At 37.0% G+C, this 23,106-nt stretch overlaps 1 protein-coding gene across 4 annotated transcripts in view; it reads right to left on the reverse strand.

Moving 5' to 3' along the window:
• The window catches only part of ATP13A3 (ATPase 13A3), a 58,469-nt gene that overhangs the window by 14,277 nt on the left and 21,086 nt on the right, over positions 1 to 23,106 (reverse strand). For all 4 annotated transcript variants that reach the window (XM_018074923.1, XM_018074922.2, XM_018074924.2 and 1 more), the window contains exons 3-25: positions 21,486 to 21,659; positions 20,549 to 20,719; positions 20,164 to 20,234; positions 17,474 to 17,554; positions 15,648 to 15,717; positions 14,662 to 14,796; positions 13,783 to 13,855; positions 12,914 to 13,045; positions 11,757 to 11,936; positions 8,789 to 8,946; positions 7,946 to 8,134; positions 6,986 to 7,047; positions 6,231 to 6,381; positions 6,026 to 6,142; positions 5,000 to 5,017; positions 4,752 to 4,905; positions 4,546 to 4,666; positions 3,193 to 3,317; positions 2,145 to 2,323; positions 1,561 to 1,683; positions 1,399 to 1,478; positions 694 to 736; positions 492 to 601 (exon numbers count right to left, since the gene is read on the reverse strand). In XM_018074923.1, coding sequence (XP_017930412.1) covers positions 492 to 601; positions 694 to 736; positions 1,399 to 1,478; positions 1,561 to 1,683; positions 2,145 to 2,323; positions 3,193 to 3,317; positions 4,546 to 4,666; positions 4,752 to 4,905; positions 5,000 to 5,017; positions 6,026 to 6,142; positions 6,231 to 6,381; positions 6,986 to 7,047; positions 7,946 to 8,134; positions 8,789 to 8,946; positions 11,757 to 11,936; positions 12,914 to 13,045; positions 13,783 to 13,855; positions 14,662 to 14,796; positions 15,648 to 15,717; positions 17,474 to 17,554; positions 20,164 to 20,234; positions 20,549 to 20,719; positions 21,486 to 21,659 — 2,717 coding nt within the window. The remainder of the gene's footprint in view (positions 1 to 491; positions 602 to 693; positions 737 to 1,398; positions 1,479 to 1,560; positions 1,684 to 2,144; positions 2,324 to 3,192; positions 3,318 to 4,545; positions 4,667 to 4,751; positions 4,906 to 4,999; positions 5,018 to 6,025; positions 6,143 to 6,230; positions 6,382 to 6,985; positions 7,048 to 7,945; positions 8,135 to 8,788; positions 8,947 to 11,756; positions 11,937 to 12,913; positions 13,046 to 13,782; positions 13,856 to 14,661; positions 14,797 to 15,647; positions 15,718 to 17,473; positions 17,555 to 20,163; positions 20,235 to 20,548; positions 20,720 to 21,485; positions 21,660 to 23,106) is intronic.

Raw genomic sequence — 23,106 nt, forward strand, 5'->3', positions numbered from 1 at the left:
TTTCTGATAATGCATTACTTCATTAGTTCCACACAGACTTCTAGGTTTTTCTTTGGCTGACCTTTATCTGAAATCATTACCTAACTTCCAATTCTAAAGTCAAAAATTGGTCAAACTCTATTTAGAAAATTAGTATTCTACTTTGTATAGTGCTGAGCAATTATCTGAAGAATTTTACTGCTGCAATTACACACAGTCTTTATGGAAACTAGTGTAGTCACTAAGACATAAAATTAAAGACTAATGTGTAGAAGCTCACTCATGCTCTGAAATATTAACTTTACATGGACAAAGGAGCTTATAACAAAATATTAAATCACACTATGGCAAGCCTTTGCTCAGAGTACTTTCAGTAAAGAAACAGAACCACTAAAAATGTGTGGCTTGTTCTTTAATTCAAACTGGCCTCCTACAGCATCAAACATATACTGATCTAGGGCACGCAAAATGAGTTACACAGACACATTTAAGTTCACAGTAAGAGGCATTACCTGATCAGCTTTGGCACGCAGGAAATACTGGGTGTCCTGGAAGTGAATGGTGATGCCACAGAAGCCTCAAGTTCAGACAGAGATATACCACCATGTGCCCTCTTCAGCGCCTGCCAGTTAACATTGAAATAGAGACCATTATAAAACTTGCTTTCAGCTGTACAGTTTAACTGAATTGTATGGAAAATGAAAATATACTTACGCCACAGTCATTTGCTCCATCTCCACACATGCCCACATAGTAACTGTAAAAACCAAACAGACATCAGCATTTCCTAACCATGGTACCTTTAGCTTATTTCATTAAATACTTCTATATTATTGTGAGTTATTCAAGGTTTGCATAACAATGGGCGATCATTAATGCTGAAAACAACTACTGTTGCCATTATAAATAAAAGGAAGTAGACAGAAAAGTAACATGACTATGGCAGGCCAGTCAAACCAATAATGGCTTAATTAGCCCTCTATCATCCCGAGGTGGTCTAAAGCATCTTTGCTCTAGGCAAAGGCACTTCAGAACTGCAAGGCCCAACACCAACACAGTCACATACTGACCAATGTGAATGGAAGTCATCCCGATAATACTTCTGTAATACACAGGAGACATTTGATGGGTTTATTAAACCAAGCAACTGCATTTACAAAATATTAGTCAGTTTATGAACATATTCCTCATTTAAAACTTAATGAACAGCGTGAAACTTTCCCAACTAGCCAGCAGATGGTACTACTCTCATTCCTGCTCAGCTAACAGGCTGATTTACCAACACAAGGAAGTTCTGTTAGTCCTATTAGCCCAACCTTTTTCTTCTGGCAGAACAGCTAGCAGCATGCACAACTTTTGTCTCCTATCACACCAAACACTGTCAACCCTCCCACTTTCTATGCTTAAGCAAATACTTACTCTACATTTTGTAAAGCTTCCACCAGCTGAGTTTTCTGATCAGGCGCCATGCGGGCAAACACAGTGCCGTGTAACACAAGCTGGAAGACAGAAGATTTCTTAATCTCACAGGGCAAAGTCTGCTCACCATCAAAAGCGCCCACACTCAAGTAAAATGCTCACCTTGGGTACCAGGTCCTGAAAATGCTCCAAAATCACTGCAAATGACTTCCCATTCATTGCAAAATGGTATTTTGTCATCTGGAGATCCTCAAGGCTTTCATGGACCAATTTAACTGGAATATCCTATCAAAAGTAGTTTAATACTCCAGCTGTAATGTATTTACACAGATACCTTGTCATTTCAAACTACAACTCAGGAGTATTCCTAGAGATCCCACACAAGAGGAGGTTTCTATGAATGCTACTTGAAAGAAAATGTCATACAATGAAAACATTTACTTAGCAATAAGAAAATGTGGTTTAATGTTTCAACTACAAGCAGCTAGAGCAGTCTTAACAGATTGAAATGTTGGGAAAAAAACCTGTCTTCTGCACAACTAAAATGTCCAAAATGTCACAGTTGAAAAACTACTCCCTCTGCTGCTTTACTGCTCTTTGATATTTGAAGATCTGAAAGTTAACTAGTACATCTATTCTGATTTGACCTTAACAGCAGATTTACCATTTAACGGAATAACATAAAAAGCAACTCAACAGTAAAACTAACTGCTTACACTCTAAGGGCATAATAAGGGTCATGTTACCTCTGAGTTTATGGCTGGTGATGAACTAGTGCATTTTGCGAGGGTATCTGCATAATGCCAGTTGATCCTGGCAGCCTGCCCATCCTTTGGAGGTAGTGCTTCAGCAATAATGACCTTATCCTGAGGTAGAATCATTCCACAGTCTCTGGCCACAGAGATAGCAGTTAACATGTTATCCCCTGTTAAACAATTGCATTTAGAGAGTTTCAGTTAGAAAATAATCAATATCATACAGTGATATTCCACGTAAGAGAAAAGCTAACAAAGACGGTTTAGAACTAGGAGCAGGACTGCCTAATGTACCAGGGGGCAACCTGAGGACAAACCAAGCCTACAGACAACATTCAAAGCCTAGCTCAGTAAACCCCTCCTCTATAAACTCTGTGTGCTGCTTTGAGCCATAAAGATCTCTTACTAATCAAATCTCAGTATATGGGGAAAATCGGGCAGAAAACATGTGGTCATTTAAAATACTGCTTTTTAAAGTCACAGAACATGCAAACACAGAGTTGTATTGCTAGCCTAGCACAACATTCCAAAGCTGCAATACTTGTGATTTAAAAAGCAAACACCTGTATTGTGTGGAACACTGAGCACAGACACTTTGCACACCTACAGGGACATAACTCTTTCTCCCCCAAAAAATCCAATACAAAGTGACTTTTCATAATATAAATCAAAATGGTAAGGACTGCCAGGACATCTAGTTCAACCTCCTGCTCAAAGGAGGATCAGTCATAAAATTAGACCAGGACTTTCCCTTAGTCTCATTTGAAAGACCTTTAAAGGTTTTCACCCTTCAATTCAGTATAAAGCAGCTTGTGTATGGAGCTAGGGAGAGGAAGTTACGAAGCAGAACTAAAGCCTCTTCTGGTTTCTGATCTCTGACTTACCAAAGCAATTTGAACAAGTTTCTAAACTTTCCCCTTGCTACAAACACAGTGTAATCCCAGCCTACTGACACTATTTGACCTCATACACTATAATTAAAAGAAGATCAAAAAGGGATGGTTTTTTATCTTCTGAGTATGAATGTTTACATGCTAACCTGTAACCATGACAGTGCGAATGTTGGCTTTATGCAAATCTTCAAGTACAGCAGGGGTTTCTTGCTTTAACTTGTTTTGCATTATAATTAACCCCATAAAATCCATGTTGCTTTCAATAGCATCTCTGATGAAAAGGAGACAAGGAAGAAAACATTAGAAGAGTTACAATTATTAGATGTAGCTTTAAAAGCCTGATTTTCTGAAAAAGGGAAAGAAGAGGGAAATGTGTATTTTTAACCATGAAGTGAATAATTTGCTTTATAAAAAGTGACCTGAGATGTATCATCACAATCATTTATACTTATTCCCCTTGTTTTAGTTGAAAACCAGTATGAGAAAATGTTGTTTCATCTCAAGCACAATCTTTAGTTTCTTCCACATGAACTCTTTTTAAAGGAAATTACAGTCTCGAAAAGGCCATTGCTAGAAAACATCCTCTGAAGCTAACTGCGTTGGCAGCCAAATTTTAAGATATGTTTAGAGTTCACATCTCTATTTTCTGAATTAGCTGAGCCTTAACATAAAAGCTACCAAATTATGTTATCAAAGCTAGTAAGACTAATAGACACTAGCTAATTAAGTAAAGAAACTAATTAACCTTGGTTTACATGAAAAAGTCAGTGTATTTACAGGTCTTGGGTATTCTACTGCTACTGTAGATTTTCACACTTGAAATTGGAAAACACCTTTCTCTGCTTTGTGTGTGTGTGCTTTGCAAACTCTTCATCTTTGTACACAAAGCTGATACAAAAGAACACAGTCAAAGCTGGCATTTTCATAGCTATGCTACACTTTCAAACACTGTGGGAAAGATGGCACTGTCCACAAAACTAAGACTAGCTGAAAAACAATCAACAGGAAATACTACTCTTCGAAGGAAGAAACCTTTCTACCTTCCAAACCTTTCTGACAAGTCCTGCAATGACAAAATAGACATGCTGACTTTAGGAGACGAAGAAACTGCATCAAACATGTACAGGAGGGTTTCCACTACATGTCCTTATCTTTAATAGACACAGATGATATAAGTCTGTGCAAGAAACAAAGGAATCAGACGAGATTTTCTGCCATGATACTGTAAATAAAACACCACAAAAATAACATTACAGTTTGTTTCCAGCTTTAAAGATGTGCCTCTGAATTCACTTCCCTGCAGAAAACACTTCTTTATCCTAAATTTCTGTTTATTGTCCAGGGCACAATTAAAGGCTGCGCAGAACTATATATGTCAAGATAGAAGAAAGCTAAAGAAGAGTAGTAATTGATTTAAACAAAAATACACATTACATATTAATCCAAAGCATGCAGTTTTTAAAGCCTGTTACTTATTAAAAAAGTGAAGTCATTCTTACCTATTAATAGTCTGGACTTTGTGCCATGTAAGCTTAGACTCCAATTTTCTGTGAGCAAGAGCGATAACTCGGAAGCCTTGCTTAGTGTATTCTTCCAGGACATGCTCAAAGTCAACAGGAACTTTAAAAAGGTCAAGTTTAGAGTTATTAAAATATTCGTATTACAGCTGAGCTACACAAGAAATAAAAATAGTTTGTTCCTTTACCTGTTTCCTGCTTACACAAGCTGGCAATCACTTCTGGGGCACCTTTCATGTAAGCATCCATCCTCTTCTCCCCTAGAACTCTTGCTATTACACACATACGCTGCAAAACTGAGGAAAACGGGAATTGGCGCACGATTCCAATCTCATAACCAGTCTGTGTCACACAGGAAGGAAGGAAAAGAGTTACATCCACATACATTCTAACAAAAACAGGCAGGTTAATAGCTTAATTGAAAAAGCACACTTACCGAAAGCTCAAACAATTCCTGAAAAAAAGAAAAAACACATTCACTGTAAATATTAATTTTAAAGTATTTCTTCAGCTACAAACTATTTCAACATAAATCAGTAAATGAACCTGCACAATATCAATTCTTGATATTGTCCCACTGTATTTTCAATGGATATCATAAAAGTTGAATATAAATATACTGCATCTGTTTAGTACTCTTTAAGTGAGACATAGTAGAACTTTAGGCCTTGATTTCTTGACTAGAATTTGCAAGACCTCTCACAGTCCAACCTGCATCTGTTTAGCCTATGTAAATGACTAAAGTACTACAGTGTTTCAGAATGAGACCACAGCTATTGAGTATATCTCCAAAATTTCATGTAATAAGTTTCAAGAACATTCACATGTCAACTATTACACAGTAATTACTGCTGTGCATGTACACTGAGTTCTGAACAAAATACTACATGTTACAACTCACACAGATGAACTGACTTGTTATACCCTCCCACTACCCTGCTCTGTGGTAATCTGGATATACAATCAGTCATATGCTTGAATTTCCCTTCCTGAAGTATTAAAAAACACTAAAAATATGGGTAGAACAAACTTTTAAATCTGCCAAGTACGTCTTGTTTTTAACTCAGAACTTAACAGATCTCTAAGGTACAACAGTGGCAAGAATTCCATGCCATGCAGTGACATTAACAAACCATTGTTTTAACTGAAACTGCAAGGCGAGCAAACCTAAGGCACTTCACTAGCACAGTAAGAATTTGGTAACAATACTAATATTAAAAGGCATAAGCTCAAAAAGCATTACTATACTTTATAACCAGTTTGTAAGCCAGTAATGCTGACACTCAGTTTGCTCACCTTGAAACTGGCCTATACTGAACCCCTACCTTCAACAACAGTTTAAACATGTTTCTTCTATCTATCAGTTCTGATCCCATTTCAATTTTATCAGCCAGAACCACAACATACAGCAAAATGTATTTGCTTAACTTTAACTCAGACCAATTGTTTTGAATTTTTATACCATTTCTTGATCTGTTGCTTGTTTGGATTCCGGGGAAAGTTGTTTTGAAGGTCGAACCACTGTTGGCATGATTCGATTATGAAGGGCTGTTTCCTCTTCAGTTGCTTCTTCTAAAATCTGTATTTAAAAAAAAATCAACTAATTTATACATTCATTAACTTTTACTTTCTCGTAATGTGATTTTCAGGAAAAAAATGGCACTTACCCATCCTATTGCTTCAAACATCTTCAAATCAAGTGGATCCCCAGAAAGTACCCCTTCAATTTTTGTAAGGGAATGACAAGTTGCCATGCAAGCAACAAACTCGGACTTCTGCAAGCTCTCACTGCAAGCCCTCTCTTCCGGCAAAAGGAAACTGAAACAATGAAGTAATAATATACTTAGCACTATAATTATTTATTATGAGCCAATTCAAAAGGTTTGTTTATATTAACAGAAGAAAATTGACTGCATAAGTCTCTTCACTCATGTTTTCACACATCACAGAAAACAAATTAAGACTCTGGGCTGGAATCTTCAGAAACCATCACAACTTCTTCCTCCTTCAAACACTCCACTTCAAATACTCATTCACTATCTAGTTTGATGCCCCATAAAAAGGCCTCTTATCACTTTGTCATTAACTCAATTAGCTAAGCTCATTCATTTCAGCAGACCAAAAAGTCATCACTTAGAAGGACAGGATTAAGGAAACATGCAACAGTTGAACTGCAACAGTTTTGCTGTATGAACCTAATGAGGTCTCAGACTTTAACAAAGAAAATTCCTCCTCAGCTTCCTAAGGGAGTTACAACTTGAATTACACCTAAGCCATAGTTTCAGTGGCATTCCTACAGCTCATTACAGAAACACAAGCACATATCAGATCACACTTAATTTTCTATTCTATTCTATTCTGCTGAAGCTATTACAGCACAACTGAGTATCACATTTGCCATCAGCTCTGAGCTCACCCTTACCGAGCATTTTCCACCCGTTGGATTCCCCAAAGATCCAAGCCATCCTCAGTGAGTGTGCCAGTCTGCAAAACAGACCAAGGGGCATGGTAAGAAAAAGCCTTCAGAAACAAATTATCCTCAGGTAAAGCAAAAATTAACAGCTATTAGCCAAATTACACCTGAACAACATATTTTCTTTCAAATCCACTTACAAATCAAGCCTTCAGGACAAAAGATAGCGTATCTCCCTTGCTTTTTGCGGGTAACTAAGTTCCAAATCCACTAAATAACTTCAAAAAAAATTCAAGGCAATCATGCCCCTTGCTAGAGACAGGACAATGAAACAGATCCCTAAAATCCAAAGATGATAGCTCAATATCTCAATATTCAGAGACCAGGAATAAAGGAAAATAGGTACTGACCTTTAGCAGTACTTTCTTACATAGCTAAACCAGTAACTGGAATATATTTACAAGGGAAATAATAAATTTAGTGTGGGTACTTATTATTTGAGATAAAATCTAAGGAGGAAAATAAATTTTATTTAGGAAATAACCAAAAGCAAAGAATTCTGGCTAGAGACATTACTGTCTTTCACTCATGTTTTTATTAAGGAATAATAACAAAGTATGCTGTCTTGGCTTTTCATTGAAATGAATGAAAACAAGAAACAAGTCTGACTTCACACTTCAATTTTTCAGAAGCTTGTGTACTAAATAAAGCTCTTAATAAACCTCAACTCCCACATTTCTGGGGTGCCAGTAGTAAGCTGGGAGTTGGGAGTCTTGAGATAAGAAAGCATCCCTATTATAACAACTTTTTAGAGAAGAATAAATTAAGAGAGTTACTAGAGGGCAAACACTGAATACCTGGAAGCTAAGAGATAAAAAATGACCTAACTTATACGAAAAGTAATTTTCCTTTTTTGTCTATACAAATTCCCATTTGTAAGACATGGTAAAGTTCCAAAGTTTACCTAACCTTATCAAAACACACAAGATTCAGCTGGCCACAAATATTTATCCTTTGTGGGCTGATGCAGAAGATGCCAATTTTCTTCAGCCTTCTTTGTGCATAAACGATGCCAGCAGTCATGGCAGCAGGGAGTGCTGGAGGCACCGTGATAGTGATAATGTCAAGAGACTCAATGATGATGGTATGGGCTGGAACCTGCAACAAAGCTCAGAGGTAATGAACAAGATCTCACTGCTTAAATGATTCACTATGCCACTGAAGTGTTACCAAGAGCAAAGCCCAGTACAGCGTGTTCTGGATTGCCCAGACATTTCACACAATCTTCACCCACCATCAGCAACCACACTAATCCGGTCCTAAATTATCCACAACCCATAACTTCACATTTCCACTTTTCCCTCTGAAAATATATTACTTTAAAATAGTAACTGAATAATGACGAACTTTGAAAGGGGAACGAAAACCCAATAAACCAAAAAATGTACAGTTATCAGTTACCAATTTCTTGATAAGGATTTTTTTGCTCACAGCATGCTTTAGATGTGTTGTATCCTATTTCTTCCAACTAGATATCAGTCAGATGGCAACCTTACTTATAACAAAGATAAAAATCTATAGCTGGGTCCACAGAAATTGAGGTAAACTCAAGTTTCTCTGTAATATATACAAATTCTGCTTCTGTGATGCATTTTGTTCTCAGTAACCCTGTTTTTCTCATTCTATTGATACAAAATAAAGCAAAGAAATTTTCACTTAATCAAATTGTTTCTCAGCATCTGAAGTGTGTTGTAAGTCATAGTCAACCCTTTTCTAAAATAAGGCAGTTCTAGACCAGAAATTAAAACATACCTCATTTAAGATGCTATTGACAACTGTGTAAAGAAATCCAATGCCTGCCACCACCACCAGAGACAGAAGAAATAAATAGGCATCTCTGTAGAGCTTAAAATCAGTTGGCTTTGGATAAAGTATGGAACGAACAAGCTGTCCTTTAGCAGTACTAAAGCCTAGAAATAAAAAGCAGTTAGTTACTAAAAGTATAAACAACAGCAAAGCTATTCAAATATACTAAAAACCTCAATAAAACCCTTAAGCTACTAATTTCATTATGACTGTTTCTCAATATCCAGTAACAGATGTTTTGCATTACTGTAATTAAGGTGCTTCAAAAATGTACGTGCACATCATACTAAGTGCTTTTCTCCTATGGCAAGGACATGAGCTGATGCAAACAAACCCTTTTTCTGCAGCAGCAGTAAACCCTCACATGGTTTGGCATGGCAGTTTGTTGTACTGCATTTTGTCCCTCACAGTTGGTATATTTATTGTCTAATTAAGCCAGTTCTTGCAAAAAGAAAATGAAGTTATTCTTGGAGTCCAACATCACATACGTAAATGGAAAGTCACTGTAATTTCCTTGACAGTCAGAACGAAAGATTCAGAAACAAACTGCAGTGCAGAGAGTCATCTTTTGGAGAAATCCACCTCTTGATCACATTCTGACACCTAAACTAGATGACTACCCTTCTAAGAGTCTTACAGTCAAACAACCAATAGATACTCCAAGATCTTCCTTGAACCTTCGCCTCAACCTGTGAAGAAGCCAACGCCAGGGCCCAATTTTGTATGCCCGAAACATTTTCTATATGCTTAGACTACAACCTCAGCATCAATGTCAGGTCTTCCGGCAAGCCACCACAGCAGTCTGCAAGCCACCACAGCAAAGGCTGAGCCCTCCACCCCGATATGGTATACAAGATTCTACCAGAACAAAGCATCTACTGCATCAGTCTTAAAGTGGATCAGCTCATTGCAAGAGGAACAAGGCATGAAGCCTCCAGGCTTTGATTTTGCTACTGCAGAACACAAACCATGGGCCTGTTCAGAGAAGTTCAGCATGTCTGTATGTACTTAGTCATAAATGCTTTGTAATTTAATAGTACTCAACAAAAAAATAAGAACTTTTGATTTTTTTAATGGTTTTGCAGAAGGGTCTGTAGCCACATAGGCTACAACACATCAGGGTAAAACAGTAAAAGAAAAGAAAAATGTGGTGTCCTTGAGAATACATTGGACATACAGTGAACAATTCTGTTCTCTAAAACAAAATAACCAATTTTAAATTATTTACAATTTAAGCCACAATGACATACATACTAACATATTCATGAACTGAGTTTCAGAACGAAAAAAATGAATACATTTAGCTCATCAGTATTTTATGTGTATTTCAGCTGTAACATCAAACATGTCATGTTAAAGGCTTAACTTGAAGAGTACTGTGAGTACAGTCCCAGCAGATCCATCATATATCCTGGTTTATGACAAGATTAGGACTACATGCCTTTGCACACAAGCAGATGGAGTTCTGCTCTCCCAGAATTCTTTTAAGGACTACATTTTCTATTATCTTCAATTTGAGCCATCGCCCTCCCTCAGATAAAAGGATCTTTACTTGTATGTCACTATGCGAGGGTTACTTTTGTTCTTACTATCAAACATCTTAAGAACAAGAAGCTACAAGTGCTGTGACATCTATCCAGCTCTGTGGAGAGGGAAATTCCCTATTTGCCTAAAAGCTGTCCCTGCAAACCAGACAGAAGAACAAAGGATTTTATATCACTTTGCTCCTCTCTCTATATATAGTCATAGCAGGAAAAGCATACTTGTCCATATGTAAAACCTGAACAAAGTCCACAGAGCTCAATTCATCCTGTTTACAACAGGAGCCAACTCACTGTCACAGGCAAAAAGCGGACTAAAAACATGACTTCCGATGTCAGGGGAGTAGGACTCAGCATGTTGGAAGCAGCTACAATTCTCTTTGTAAGGGTTACAGACCATGTTATCAAACTTCAAAAAAAAGTGTTATCCTTCCTGCAGAGCAGAAGGAATACACCTCCAGCAGCTCAGTTCATTTCTGTTGCTGTTGGGGATCACCCAGCTGTACGTGCACCTCAGGCTCCGCTCATGAAATTTCTCATTTAAGAAACAAAACAAGTTGAGATGGACATTATTAAAGGTCAGATGTGTTCAAGGGAAGAGAAATATTTCTTTGAAAAAAAAGACTAATAAAAGCCCTTAGAAATATATCAATGAGTTCAGTGTAAAAAAAAAAAATCAGAATATTTACTGCTAAAATAGACTAACAGAAGGTCAAGAGAAGACACTAGAGAAAGAAGAGGTTAATTAGGATGAAGTAATTTGGTGGAAAACTTGCTTTAAGTAGCAGTCTAGTCAACATTTTCTTCTATCCAATTCTATTGTATCTTGGACTGTAGCTTGTGTTCATTCATTTTGTACTAATTTTCTTAAGATGATCTTTGTAAAGCAGAATCCCACAACTATGTTAGCCTGTGCAATTGTTTTTAATAAAACATCTGTATTATTTAACCCCAAATCCCTTACATATTAGTATGAATAAGCATTTCTGTAGACAGAGAGATGAAACTAATATTTCTACGCATATGCCATGTGCTTTGACAAAACTGTGGGTAAAGAAGAACATTTGGCACTGTCTAAGACTCCACTAAAATCAGCTGTTCCCCACTAGCCCCCCAATCTGATGGTATGTCAAACCTTTTCCAAGAGACCTGAAAATGCATTCAAATACATTTTAAATTGATGCTGAAGACTGATTTCCTTTCTTGCTTGCCATTGATACTCTCCAGACCATCTAGTTCCATCACTGTTTTAAGACATTTATCAAGTTAGTTGGGGCATACTCCTTTATCCAAGCTTAGCAGTATCAGCCAGTTGACATACACCTACAAAAGGGAGTAGCACATTAACAAGTGACAAACTTAGCAATCGATACCTGTTCTCACTACCAGAGCCTTGACCAACTCTCCAGTGTAGAACCGGGTTTGAATGACATTGGTTCCACAGAACAGAGTGTGCCGTTTGTGCACTTCAGGACTGTAGAGTTCATCTCCCATTGCTTTCGGATATTCTGAAGGATTCGGCAAATTAATCTTTGTGACAGGAACACTTTCACCTTAAATGGAAGAAGAGTCTCTAAGCAAGATCAAAGAAGGACATTTTATCCTTCACAACTACAAGTAACACAATATAATCTCACTTCACCAGCACAGAGGCAGATTATGGGAGCAATCTTCCTTCCAGCACCTCTTAGCCTCACCTCACCAGATTTCTTACCCAAATGCTATTTATTTAACTCTATTCCTTATTTATCAATACAGTTTTTGTGCCTCTTACTTCAAATCACATAGGTGTAAAATACAGTTCATTGAAAGAAACAGGACAAGCTTCCTTATCTTGCTGAAAAGCATCACCCCATCTTTACTCAGAAAAATTAGAAGCTGAAGAAAATTACTCTCGGCTCCTTTGGTGACCAAGTGCACTCAAGCTAGGGCTGCAATCCATTTTTATCAGTTGCTAGCAGCAGCAAGAGGCTCAAGTATATTCAAAAAAACTGAACATGATAAAACACAATCTCTGAACTACAGTCCTCTAAAGGCTGTCAGTTTGGGCCGATTATCCCAGGAATAATACAAAGTCCATCCTACTCACTAATGTGTTCTTCAAACACATCAGGTCCCTGGTTTCAGCGTATGCAGGCACAACTTGAGATAATGATTTGTGGTTTTAAATACAATTCTATTCACTACCTTCATTCTTGGAAGAAGCTAAAAAGTTTGGGCAAAAATTTTCTGAAGAAGCAATGCTATAGAATTCAAACTGCACCGAGAACATCAAGTGAAAACGCAGGAAGGCAAACTACCAGAAAGAAATCTTTTCAATAAGAAACCATATTTGGACTGCCAAACAGCACCAGGCTGCTGTTGCAGATAAGCAGAACACAAGTATATACGTATTTAGGAGTAAGTGTAAATTGTAAGAACAGATACATTTCAAGCAAAATAAACATATCCATTTCTGCTAGTAAATACTGCAAGTAAAGCAAGAACACAAGTATAAACTAACACATTTAGCCATGCAAGTTTACTTTACCTGTTAGCATACTTTCATTTACAATGCAAGTACCACTGAGAAGTACTGCATCACAGGGCATAATTGTCCCATTAGATGGAATCAACATGGTATCTCCAGGCACTAGGTCGGTGGAAAGGATTTCTTCTATTTCTGAGTATTAAAATACAAACAAGTTTACTTGAAAATAGCCACTATCTACAAAATCTGATAAAGATCCTCACAGTCAAGATCCAGGTGGTGACAATTAAGACTACATTTCATTAATGGCATGAAATGATTTTAAAAATATACAGAAAAAGCCATTGATAAGCCCAATTCCATCACAAACACATGACTATAGTTCATCATAACAAATGAAAGGAATCAAGCTTGTACAAAAGATATTAACAATTAACTAGTGTCACTTCAGTAAAAAGACATGAGTCCAACACAAATGTATGTCTTACAAAACAACATCACACACCACAAACCAACCAACTTTAACTGCTGTGGTGTCCAAATGAGCAGAAGTCCAGAAACCAATGTGCAGCCCTTGCTGGGTAATAAACTGTAATGGAGACCCAATGCATGCACATCTTTAAGTCAAGAAAGAAACTACAATGAAAGTTGTTACGTAAGTGGAATGGTAGAGAACGAGAAACAGGAAGAGGACAAGCACCTAACCTAGAACAAACCTGATGCTCACTAAAAATGCCATCCAGAAGGCTAATCCCAAACAGATTATGCTATCTACATTCCACTCTGCAACTTCTCCTTTTCCCATGCAATTTTGCTAAGAAACTCATGCATTTCAGTCTGGTCAAAGAAAGAACAGAAGCACGCTCACTTTACACTCACACTTCATGAACAACTTAAATTCAACCTTCCAAACCACCCATGAAATTTACCTTGGTTTCCTCTGCAGACAGAAACCCTTACAATGCTGTGAGCTGCTACCATGTCATGTAACATAACATATTGCTGCAAAGGGAAGAAAAGATTGTTATTGAAAAGTATAGCTTGTCTTCTTCTTCTTCTAAATATACAATCTAACTCTACAAGTAGAAGCGATGAGATTCTGTAATAACATTCTTTAACAACAAAATGTTACTCAAAACATTCTCTTGAACATAATTTAGAAAACTTATGGGCAAATAAAATTTGAGTGTTTCAACCTGTACAGGCTCCTACTTCAAACAGCACTCTGGAAACAAATATATGCTGTCATGCAAAATGTTATAAAAACATTTGGTCATTCACATACAAAAGAGAAAGCTGCAGTAGTTGTATGAACTTGAATGAAGGTAAGAGGGTTTTTTTCTCCCCTCTGGCCTGAATTCAGAGATTGCAGTTTAAGGATGATTACCAGTTTGACTTTCATCAGCTACAGCTAAGTCTACAAAGAAAACTGAATGACCAATTTAACACATCCACACATTACACCAGTGCTCAGCTCTGTTGGGCTTTTTCAAACAGAAGCAAACAATGCAAGACAGAATCCTCTGTCAATACAATTTAGTACATAAACTTGTGTCCAGGTTTTATTTAAGTAGGGTGGTGTTTCTGTTACCTGAGGCCAACCTACTGATTCATCACCATGGAAAATTAGCAACAGTCTCAAAGAAAACTGTAAATCCAAATTCTTCCAGCTCAAAAAGGGAAAACATGTAACAATATTCTACCTGTATAACTCTGAAAAATGCTTTAAGATTTGTAAGCAATTTCACAGTAAAATAAGGCAATCAAGTAAAAATCAAAAAAGATGCATCTTTCTTCTTTGAACTTACCTTTCTAATGGTGTAGAGTGAGCTAACAATGGATATTACAGACATGATCACAATTGCTAATGCATAGTAGTGATACTCATCAGTGATCCACAATATCACACTGAACAACTGGAAAATGTAAAAAGGGTTGAGAACCTAGAAGAGTGACAGAACATTGAAGTTACACCAAAAGGTCACATGGGTTCTCCATCAGAAGAAAGTCAGAATTATCATCCTCCATGAAGCAGACAAACATTTCAATTCTTTATACATAATTTTTGTCTGTTCTGCCAAGCTGATCCCACTTTTCCACTACTTCCTTGACCTCTTGAAAGTACAGTTCTCACCAAAATAATACACAAATGCAGATTTTGAAGACTGTATGCATTTTCCCCTACACTTCAAAGCAAAATGACAGGAACATCTGATGCACTTTCAGTGATAATTCTTAAATGAATTGAGATGTTATTTTCTATTTCTTATTAATAAATGCACTGATACCTCAAGTTCTTACTCTGTTATTTCAGGTTGGAGAGTTTCTTTGTTCAAAATTCTATTGTGCATTATTACAGCACATAGGTAACAAGCCAGTTATTCAAATCCACCCAATACAAAGACAAGGGAACCAATCCAACAGAAGTATAAACAACACTACATATGTTGTAATATATGATACCTGGGCTCCTCATGGAGAACACTGTCATTTAATGTCTTAAATTAACTAAAAAAATTAAATAAGGTGCTGACCCTTTCCAAGAATTCTGACACGTTTTCTAATGCCCTTGCTAAGGCATCAGGTTGTGAACTCTGAAGAGTTTACAGCTAAGGCCTCTTAGAGCCTTAGCTCAAAGGAGAGATGAAGAGTTCAATAAAAATCATCCATATAATTTTGCTCTACAGTGCTGGGCTCCGGGGAAAGGTTTCCAATAGTCAATAGTCACTGCACTTACAGTAACTTTTCAATGATAAAGTTTTTTTTCTTTAATTTGTTAAAGAAAAGATCTTACCTCCTTAACCAGAAGCTTAAAAATGGAAGGCACTTTCACAGCAATTTCATTTATTCCATAGAATGCTTTTCTGTATTAAAAAAGAAAAATAGAAAAAAAAAGGTGAGATTTTTATTAGGAGTCTTACTGATGTGAAAGTAATTCCACTAATATGGGAAAGTATAACATATTGCTAAATCTGTGGCACCTTTAATGCATCATTGTTTCAAAAGGTGTTTATCAGAAAACATTCACACAGTGAGATGTTCCAATACAAAGATAATTATTTTATACTTCAATTTAAGCTGTAACTTAATTCTACGTTCTTTTATAACAAGACTGTCCTGTAAGCTGTGTATAGGTCCAATGTTATTAAATATGTCATTCTGAAAGCCAGTGTGTGATTCTCATTAAACTAAGCTCAAACGAGTGTTATCTCTTACCCTACAGTTAGACACAGTTTTCAAGGTCCTGTATCTTACTTTTATTCTTAGAATGAAGAAAGGCAAATCATGAAAGGAGGAGCAAGAAACTAAGCTCTGATGGGATCCAAGATGGTTAAATCTCAGTGATGTGAAAAAGCCCTTAAAATATGATCTTAGGGGAAAGGCTTTTACTGTAGTAAAAGACACAAACTGCCAGAAAATGAAATGATGAGCAAGCAGATGCTTTCATATTTTAACCTCTAAGAAGGTCTCATTTTCAAAAAAATGAGCCAGTAATGCAACAGAAACTATTCTAGTTTTGGTACTGTATCAATGAATTAGAATACTAACAATAAATATCACAACATATAGTCCAGCTTGCTGTTCACAATTAAAAACTAAGAAATCCCTGAACTACATGCCATTAAATTACATTTTAAGACCTTTCTTCTAGACTAGGTTCTTCTCTACCTATGCACTTCATCTGCATTACTTGACAGGCATATTTACACCATTAGTCTAAAGCAGCATATTAAAAGAGTAATTCTTTTCCCCCAAGTTATTTCTTGACAATCATAATTTAAAGAAAAAGTGGAAAATGCAATTAGCTCCAACCAACCAGAGACAGAGCCATGTAAGCTATGGGACACACTTCAAAGTCCTAAGACCTGGGAAGCTTCAGCCTGCTCTTCCTAATAATCAGAAATTAGTTGCAGTTTAGGCCAGGTTTGCTACTTCCTGGCATCCAATAATCCTTATTAGCCATCTAGTACACTATCCCCTATTTCACAATGACCACTAGAAGAAACCAAGCAGCAGCAGAGTGATCTTGTTCAGCTTTCCCTTCAAGCTGTCAACAATCTGCAGCTTGAGGCAAGCAAGAACCTTTCCAGCTAAACAACTCCTGATGGACTTTTCCACTGGGCATCAGTCTGTTTGCCCCTGAACCCATACACGCCCTTCAACAATGACAGTATGTTGTGGTAACATTTATGCTGCTTAAAGGTGAGTTATGTGGAAAAAATAACTACATTGTTTTATATCAACTGCCAAATTTCACTGTACACCTGTCAAAGTGGTTGAAAACAGAATGTTAGCTAATCTTTTTGTACCATCATCCTATTTCAAAATGTTAAGCACTAAATAAAATTTCAGAAATATATTCTGAATTGCATTAATCAATCCAATTCCCATGGTCAGTGTTGCTTGAGAAAAGTAAGTCAATGTAATATCAGAGTCTAGTTCCTACTTAATCTACAGGTAAGAAAAACAAGGATTTCATACATATAACAGCCTTCTTTGAAGGAAGTGTAGCAGCCCGTCTGCAAACACTGCTCACTCTATTGCCTTCTAGTTTTGTTAGTACTCTGAGCACAGGTAATGGAACAAAAACAATTCTTAGCTCAAATACTGTAATATTACCTGTAATCATGCATTTCCTTTGTCAGTCCTGTGCTGTGTTCATTGTGAATTGCAGAGCAGAATGTAGACTCATCTAGACCTCTGAGTAAAGGAAAAAGTCAATGAGTTATTTAAGAAACCTGATATTTATAAGTAAGTCTTCAGTAACTCAAAAGAGTTAGGTCTTTGCCAAGAGGTGCACTGAATTATAAAACAACCAAGTCTATGTTTTAAGCTGGTTTTGTCAGAACTGCAATTACCAATGAAACATTAACCGCAGATTTTTTGTTGGCATGTCTTACTCTGCAGGATAGTCATACCTATTTCAAGCAAAAATGAGACACACTTAAAAAAATGAAGTAAAATACTTGCATAACTAGTACTCAAAGGCCTCTAAAAAGTGAGCAATCAATATGAATTAATATTTCTTTAAATTATCTTCATTTGATTCTAAGCAGTAATGGAAGTATTTTAGAAATAATTATTAGTCAATTTATTAAATAAATCTGTACCACAGCTACTTTGCAGCACCTTGCTATCAAAATGCTGTCTATGACCAGGAAAAGTACAGTCTACATTTTCAGTTCTTTCTTAACACCAGAAGACTCATCTTCACAGGACTTTTCTACATGCTGTGAAAGCGAATGCTATACTTTAGAAGATCTGCAGATAAGCAAGCACATCTGAAACATCATTATGTTTGCACTTATGGGATCATTTTAACTACCAAACTCAGTAAATCAGACAGTATCATGCCCAATATCCAGCCATTTTCTCATGGACATACTTTGGATGCACAGGAAAATATTACCTTCTAGCAGGACGTTCTCTGCTTTTTACAGTACTGGTACAGACTGAATTCCCAGGGCATTAAAAAAAAAAAATCCCTGTGTGCACACAGTTTATTACATAAAGCACTCATCAACCCACTCAGAGACTCAGTTGACACTAGCTAAAACAAAACAGACATCCAAGGTCAGAGTTGCATCCTCTTTGGCTTTGTGACCAAGTCTGATTTAGCTTAAGAACAATTACACTTGCATTTCCTGTGTTTAAAACAGTGATCTTAATATGATGGTAATATAAAAACAATTATATGAAACTCAAGCTCTCATAACTGAATTAGTTGCCCAAGAAATCTTAATGTGCCTCCCTTCTGTGTTGTGCTACATCTTTCATTATGTAATCAAACTGTTCTGTCCCTGGGTACTTGTATAAGCAGTTGCAGAGGGTGAATCCTCTCCATGATGCAGGACTGTGCTTAGATCACAAGTACAAGTGTGTTGCCTGCTTTACAGATTTTACTTTAAAGGCCTTTGTCTCATACACTCTCTCTTCTCGAGTATTAACTTGATTCTCTACCATGTTATTAGGTAATACCAACTTTTGGTTTATACACATGAACTGAAGAGCAGAATAAGAAAATGTATCTTGGCAAAGGACAAATTTTTAAGACTTCTTTTCAGATTATTTATCATTCATAAGCTCAGCTATTATTTTGCATGTGGTATCCAGTGCTTCACTAAATGACCATTCACTTTAGAGAAAAGTTGTAGGAAACTGGCACTTTTATCTGACCTTGTGAAAAAGTGATTTAGTGCTCTAACAATATCCAGAGTGTCTCAGATCCAGCTCTTTCTCCTCTTTATTATTCAATAGCTAAATAGCGATGTCCAGCTCAGCTACTGTACCTGACTAAACAAGTGGTCAGGCTCAGCCATGGCTAATACATCAAACAAATGAAAGTTTGGCTTATCAGCAAGAATGTGATTGAATAAATGCTCACATAACTTCACAGGCATATCTGAGATTTTTTTCCGGGGCTTATAAATTGACTGAGTTATCACAAGAACATCAAAAGGCACAGTCAAACAGCCAACAAATGCCAAGTTTCAAGTCAGTGCTTTAATGCTAAGGAACAACATTTTTTTCTATATACATGGAGTCATATGATTTTTTTCCAATACCTGTTCTTAAGATACAAGTAAAGTTTCTTAATCTCATCTGTGGGAAATGTTCCCTTTGAACAGTTTAATTTAGGAACACTATAGGCATGAAAACAGGACTTTGTAATGCAAAATGACAAGTGTCACTACCTGCACCACTGTAATTCATGGGAAGTTTAACATAAAAAATGCATACAAAGCTTTTAACTATTTACACATGAACTGAGACATTTCCACCCTCCTAGAGGAGGATTGCTCAGTTTTGTAAATGCTTGTGTTATGATCATTTCTTTAAATTGTTTCAATTGCTGATAACTTTCCATTTCATTTGCAGCAGACCTACACCAAGATGAGCAACAACATATTTGGTGAATTCCCCTTCTCCCTTTGGGTCCAGCTCAGCAGCAACACAAAAAATGTAATTTATTCCATCAGAAGCAAACTTTTTGAGAGTTTACAGAAGTACAACTACTATCTATAAACAGGTGCTCTGACTTTCAAATAGCACTCCAAGAACAGGCAAAAAGCCTGCAGAGGCATGCAGCCTGTCACCCTGCAGGAATCATGCTTGATCAAGGCAGATCAAACAAACACCTTTCTTCTAAACTCACACCGACTTAAAATCTCCCTGTGCTCATTCTGGTTCAGACAAAGATTCAGTGACCTAAAACAGCTGCTCAGAATATGACACCAATTTTCAGCATGTTCTATTGTACCTTTTAAAAAATGTTTGAAGCGCAACACAAAAGTAAAAATTATTCTTACCGTACAACATCAAAATTTTGAACTGAATCATTCCAAAAATACTTCACACTGTGATGAGTGAAATAACGAATCTGCAAAGGCAACAGACACAGATATTAAACTGGCACCACTTAACACCTCTCTTCTGATTGACTTTATTCTGGGCAGCGACAGTAAGTGAATGTAGAAAAGCTTCACTGAAAAGCAAATACTTTTCTTTCAACATAATCTTTCAAGCATTCCACGGTTTCCAGTAAAAGGTTATTGAGAAGATTTGTGTTCCACCCAAAGAATGAGTTAGCCTTCTAGACAAAAGTAGGAGCTCACGTGTGCTGTACTGTGTTTACTCTCAGCAGTACTTGAGATACTCGATAATTAGCAAGCACAGTATTGCAGGTGTACTTACAGGCAAATATTTTTTCAAATCGTTTTTATTCTCTTCTGCAGCAGATTCACAGAAATGAACAGCATGGCCATTTGAAACCTTGTGTACTATAGGGTTAGGATTCTGTAAAGGATTGGCTCCCAAAGAAGGCATAACGCGAACCTTTGCACAAAACCATATCTTGAATTCATCCTTAAAAAGAGGGGGGGAAATGAGTTAGTTGAAACAGCATTTAAACAGCATTTTACTACAACAGCTGTAGCAAAATGTGTCAACTGCAGATAAAAGATTAGCAGAGCCCACCCATAATTACAGAACATATCCCCAGTATCAGCTACCTTAAGAATAATTTTCTTTCCACAATTCTAAAAGCATATTTTTTGCAACAAAAGATCTCTTTTTGTAAGCAATGAGTCTTGGTACCTGAAGTTTGACATATTCGGGCCTTCACAATTACTCTGTAGTAGGAGGAACTATGGGATTGCTGCACCCACCCCACACCTTCTGATAACTGAGGACTAAACACAAGATCATAACCAGGGACTACACATAGCAATTGTGCAGGGAAAAAAATGTCTTGAAATCAAACCACACGGGGGTCAACAGTTACACCTTATTTCAACAAATATATCTTTGCTGAACAAGGGAGGGGAAACCTGCAAACCACATTATCAGCTTATATGAAAAAGGTATCTGTTCTGTAACTTTTGATGACAATAGCATTCATGTATTTAATTCTTAAAATGGAAAGCTAAAGACTTTCTTTGTGCTATGTCAGCTGCAAACAGCTGTCAGTCTTCCCATACAGGCAGCAAACCTACATACACAGAACCAAGGAGCAACAATTCTGCTGTGCTGTAAAACACAACCATGTCTATACTGCAGGCAAGGATTTGTGTATTCCAGCAAGTAGGAAGAGGGATGCCAAAGAATTGCAAACCGGGAGAAGCAGACTTACAGTTGTTCTCAGCAGAACCACTTCACAGTCCTTGAGCGTAGTCCTTTTGCACGTTGCTTTCACACGCCACTGAGGCATCCAGTAGAGGAGGAGGAGAAGAAATCCACCAGAACAGATCACTCCTACAGTAACTAGCACCAACTTCCAGCGACATAGATCATAGCCATAGATCTCCTGCATGGAAGCAGAAACAAGTAACAATGACCCTCTTAACTACTCTGGCTCGGGATGCCAACATTAATTTTTCATAGCATGCAGTGTTTAAAGAAAATCAAATTTCAAAGCCATTTTCTCGCTTTTCTGGGGGAAGGAAAGATTTAAAAACATTTAGTACATGGTGGAGTGGCAGCAAAAAGGAACACTGTTTTGCTCGGTTAGAAATACAAACATCAGTAAAAGCCTGACAGAGGCAGATCACCCACACTGTGCAAAACATTTCACTGCAGGACCTGGCTCCTCTGCACTGCTCCCTAAGGACTGAGGCTGCAACACAACCTGCCTTAACTCTCACTGAATGGCATTTTTGACTATGACACAGCACAGGTCACTAAGCATTTAAGAGCAAAAGCATGTGGTTTTGTCAAATGCTGATTTTACAACATTAGCATTTGATTACCTATCATATACACTTTTTAATTACTGCTGCAGGCTGAATTTCATACTTTCTAAACAAACCTGTAAATACATTTATCAAACACTACTTTTAGTGGTTTATCTTGCCTGCCATTTAACAAGAAATGCTACATTATAAACTGCAAGTCACACTCAAAGGTTCTGTAACTTTCACCAGCTATAAAAATCCTCTTCTCCCACTAAAAAGCCTCAAAGTATTCAGTGTGCAAGCACCAACTTAACTTGATGACAGCCAGGAAAAGAAAATAATTTAGTGACTTACTGGATGCTGTGTTACATTCCTGAGTTTCACATTACATCATTAGATTATATTTCCTGCTGTAAAAGGGCAATGAATTTTCCCATTGAGTCCCACCCATTGTTCACATTGACATCAACTTTTTTGCAAATTTTTTTTTACTTTTCATTAAACAGTATTAGAAGTTGTTTAAACTCCTTCCCTAACAAAAGGCTTTTCAAAACATTTGTTTTGCCACCTTCTCAGCTGACAAAAAAGCAGAGATAAACCCCATTCTCTGTTGCCCCCAAAACAATTCTTAGCAATAAAAATAGGAGGGTGAAAGACGGTGGGAGAAGTTAATGCCTCTTTTTAGGGCAAAATTAAATTATTTCCTCCAAAAAGCAATTATTTGAGTGATCAGGCCATAAGCATCTCCTGTTTACAATGTATTTGCCTACTCTCTGTATTAGAGCTGTCTGGTGAAGAGCAACTTTTCCCAGCTGTGTGCACAAGGATGGAATAAGGACTTTAATTCACAGAAACTTATCATTTCTTAAAAAAAAAAATAAAATCCCTATATACTCAAATGGACTAGAAATTTAAAAGTCAGCTTCTGGTATTTTCCTGTCAAAGCCTATTGCTGCATCTTCCAGGACAAACGGTAAGAGGTATCATCGCTCCAGTAGGAAGCAAAGTTTACGTGCTACCAAATACCCACAAAAGTTCTTGTCAGGTGCTCAGAAGTGGGTCTTATCTGCATAAATAAAA

This window comes from Manacus vitellinus, unplaced genomic scaffold (assembly GCF_001715985.3).
Source record: "Manacus vitellinus isolate BGI_N305 unplaced genomic scaffold, ASM171598v3 scaffold_29_pilon, whole genome shotgun sequence".
In the NCBI taxonomy this organism is placed as follows: domain Eukaryota; kingdom Metazoa; phylum Chordata; class Aves; order Passeriformes; family Pipridae; genus Manacus; species Manacus vitellinus.